This window comes from Triticum aestivum, chromosome 5B, assembly GCF_018294505.1.
Source record: "Triticum aestivum cultivar Chinese Spring chromosome 5B, IWGSC CS RefSeq v2.1, whole genome shotgun sequence".
In the NCBI taxonomy this organism is placed as follows: domain Eukaryota; kingdom Viridiplantae; phylum Streptophyta; class Magnoliopsida; order Poales; family Poaceae; genus Triticum; species Triticum aestivum.
This window is the reverse complement of record NC_057807.1, coordinates 690,056,674-690,059,525: the sequence shown is the minus strand read 5'-3', so window position 1 is coordinate 690,059,525 and position 2,852 is coordinate 690,056,674. Positions and strand designations below refer to the sequence as shown.

The 2,852-nt window shown below is 46.6% G+C and overlaps 1 protein-coding gene across 1 annotated transcript; it reads right to left on the bottom strand.

The window, feature by feature from the left end:
• Window positions 1–459: 459 nt before the first annotated feature.
• Window positions 460–2,373, bottom strand: LOC123117700 (putative F-box/LRR-repeat protein At5g02700). Its single transcript, XM_044538398.1, has 4 exons — window positions 1,426–2,373; window positions 1,181–1,321; window positions 683–1,082; window positions 460–598 (listed from the first exon to the last, which is right to left on the bottom strand). Exons 1-3 carry the CDS (start codon window positions 2,218–2,220, stop codon window positions 687–689), a joined length of 1,332 nt encoding a protein of 443 aa, XP_044394333.1. The 5' UTR covers window positions 2,221–2,373; the 3' UTR covers window positions 460–598; window positions 683–686.
• Between the last annotated feature and the right edge of the window lie 479 nt (window positions 2,374–2,852).

The following is a 2,852-nucleotide window of genomic DNA, read 5'->3' as shown; positions in this document are numbered from 1 at the left end:
GGCGCCGTTTTTAGAGAGTTTTGGACTTCGGGTGTCGTCTAGATGGTGGTTCGTGCTGTAGCTACAAGGAACTGACCACTGTAGCAAAAAAATGAAAAATTAATCTCATGGTGGGACCACTTTCGAGACATGGAATGGTTTCAACACGTTTTCTCTCCCATTTTTTACAAGTCTGTAAATTTTTGTAAAACTCATTTCTAAACCTTTATTGACTGTTCGTTCGTCACCTACTTAAACATATGGACTACAATTTCTAGTCATATTGTTTCAAACTCGCACACTACTGCATGATGCAAGTTGGATATATGATGAATCCACATAATTGAGAATGAGCATGTGTATAATTAGTAGCTATTAGTGTCACCATTTATACCATACCAATGGACCGAGAAAAAACCAATCCATTAAGATCTGGAAAACCAACTCAACTTTTGGAATTGTATTCAAGTGCAATGTAAATAATAGGGAAAGTCTTTTATATTTCCTCTCTACACAACACCTTCGCAAATTCTTGATTCAAACCTTGTGGTCCTTCTACACATCCTGATGAGTGTTCTGCAAAATCGTCCTTCTTATTGTTGCATTAAAATAGATTACACTGTAGTGACAAAGCATTAAAATGGTGATACGAGTTTAGTATTCATAGACTATAAATGAGAGCTTTAAGGAAGAGAAATGATACCTTCTCAACGTGCAACATATCCATCAAAGAACGTGTAAAACGGATCCATCATCGACATATAATGGAAATTCATTCCCATATGTGCCAAGAAGCTCGAAGAAGACATTTTGAATTCAAACTCAGCATCCTGGGAAGCTCTATCTTCAACTCGTAGCTTTCTTTTTTCATTAGCCATCCATTCATCGTCGTGGTTGCCATCGAGTCCAATTTCCATTCTCTCTAGCACTTTGGCGTTCAAAATTAAGAATCTCGCAAAGTCAACTATTGGACCTTTCCCATTGTAGATCTTCAATGCCACTTTTTTTAATCGGTGCTCAAGACATTCAATTGGATCATCTAGTGAGACATACATCCTCACATTTTTAGATAATGGATGAGAGAACCATCTCTCTGAGTTTAACTGGCGATAGGAATAGAAAATATATAAAGACAGTTGCTAATAATTTGGAAACATGACATCTTAACATTTTAAGAAAGATATTAAATCTGAAAACTCACACAAATATAAAGCCTCTCCAAGCAGGGGAAGAATTTGAGGAAGCTTAAGTCAAGCACCGGGTCCAGATCATGACCGACACCTTTAAGTTCTAAAATCTTCACCGTGTGCATTGTGGTTGTCAACCTAACTGTGTTCATTAGCTAAAAAAAAGACAGAATATAGACCAAAATTATTTAGGGATTAATAAGCTGTATATATTAATTAATCCACGTGGCATTAAAGAAAATTAACATTGCAGCTATACCTGAGAAAATATCTCCAATTTAGGAGCATGGATTACCCGGAAGGTCACCACACTATTATCTGTGCCAAATGGCTGCAATTTTGCCCTCTCTAGGCAAGAGGCGTCCTCGATGACCAGTTCTTGGGGAGTCACATGGCTAGAATGACGGAAGCAGATGCTCCTGAGAGTTGGGGACCTGATGCGGAGGCAGACAACGCCCATAATCTCGGTCATCACAAGGCTCTCCAACGCGGGGCAGCCGGCGAGCACGGCGTTCAGAGCCTCCTCCGTTAGGGTGACCATCCACAGCGTGAGCTGCTGGAGGAGCGGGAAGTCCACGGCCAGGTTGGGCGGCAGACGGGAGCGGCCGAAAGAGGCCACGCGGAGTGCGGGCGCGGAGCTGAACACGGACGGTGGCAGGGTATTGTTGTGAGTGTTGTATTCGTAGCTGAGCCGGAGCTCCTCGAGGTGGGCGAGGCCCCGGGAGCCCAGCCAGCTGTCGACCCTGCCATCGCCGGCGTTGTTGACGGTCAGGTGCCCCGTGCGGAGGTCGTAGCGGCGGGGGAGGGATTTGATCATAAAGATGAAGATGCGGCGTACAGGACCTAAGTGGCCGGACAGGATGTCGGAGACGGTCTGCTCGGGCAACCGATAGCCGCCGCCCTCGAGGTTGAGCGGCGCCGCACGCCAGATGGGGCGCCATCGGCGGGAGAGCGCCTGCGTGCGGCAGCCGTCCCTCGTGTGAAGAAGGGAGACGATGGTGCCAAGCACGTCGTCGGGGAGGTTGCTGATGAGATCGGCCTGGCCCGTCGCCATGTGCTAGAGATCGCCGGAATTTGTGAACGTGGCGGACGAGGGTTTTGGCCGTGAGATCGTATATCCTCTGACCTCTCTGGTTTTTCCTCTCTTTTTTCAGGGGTGATATCTTGTGCAAGGGGTAGCGTCGTGGGCTTGGTTGGGTAGACGTCAGAGTTGCTTTCCAACTGCGAGACATTAGAATTTCTTAAAAAAAAAACGCGAGACTTTAGATTGTCAAAAAGAAACGAAAACTGCGATACTTTACGCTTCCGCACGTGAATCAAACCTTTTAAGACGAGTTAAAAGTGTTGAGTAACGTGATTATATAGGAAAGTTAGAATAGTGTAGGATATTATTCTACCTTGCCTTGTACTTCAAGATGATCATGTACTCCTATATATATGCCGAGGCTCAAGCAATACAACGAATTATTCCACCAAATCCCTCTCTCCCTTCTAACATGGTATCTATCGCAAGTCGATCCTAAACCCTAGCCGCCGCCGCTTCCGCACTTGCGCGCCGCCCCCGGGGCGGTCGGCCTCCATGACCGCCGCCGGGGGCCGCGCCGCCCGTACCTAGGGTTCGTCCGCCGGCCGTGTTGGCCGGCTGTCCTAGAGAGTCTTTTCCCCAATCCTTTGATCCGGGTTTTT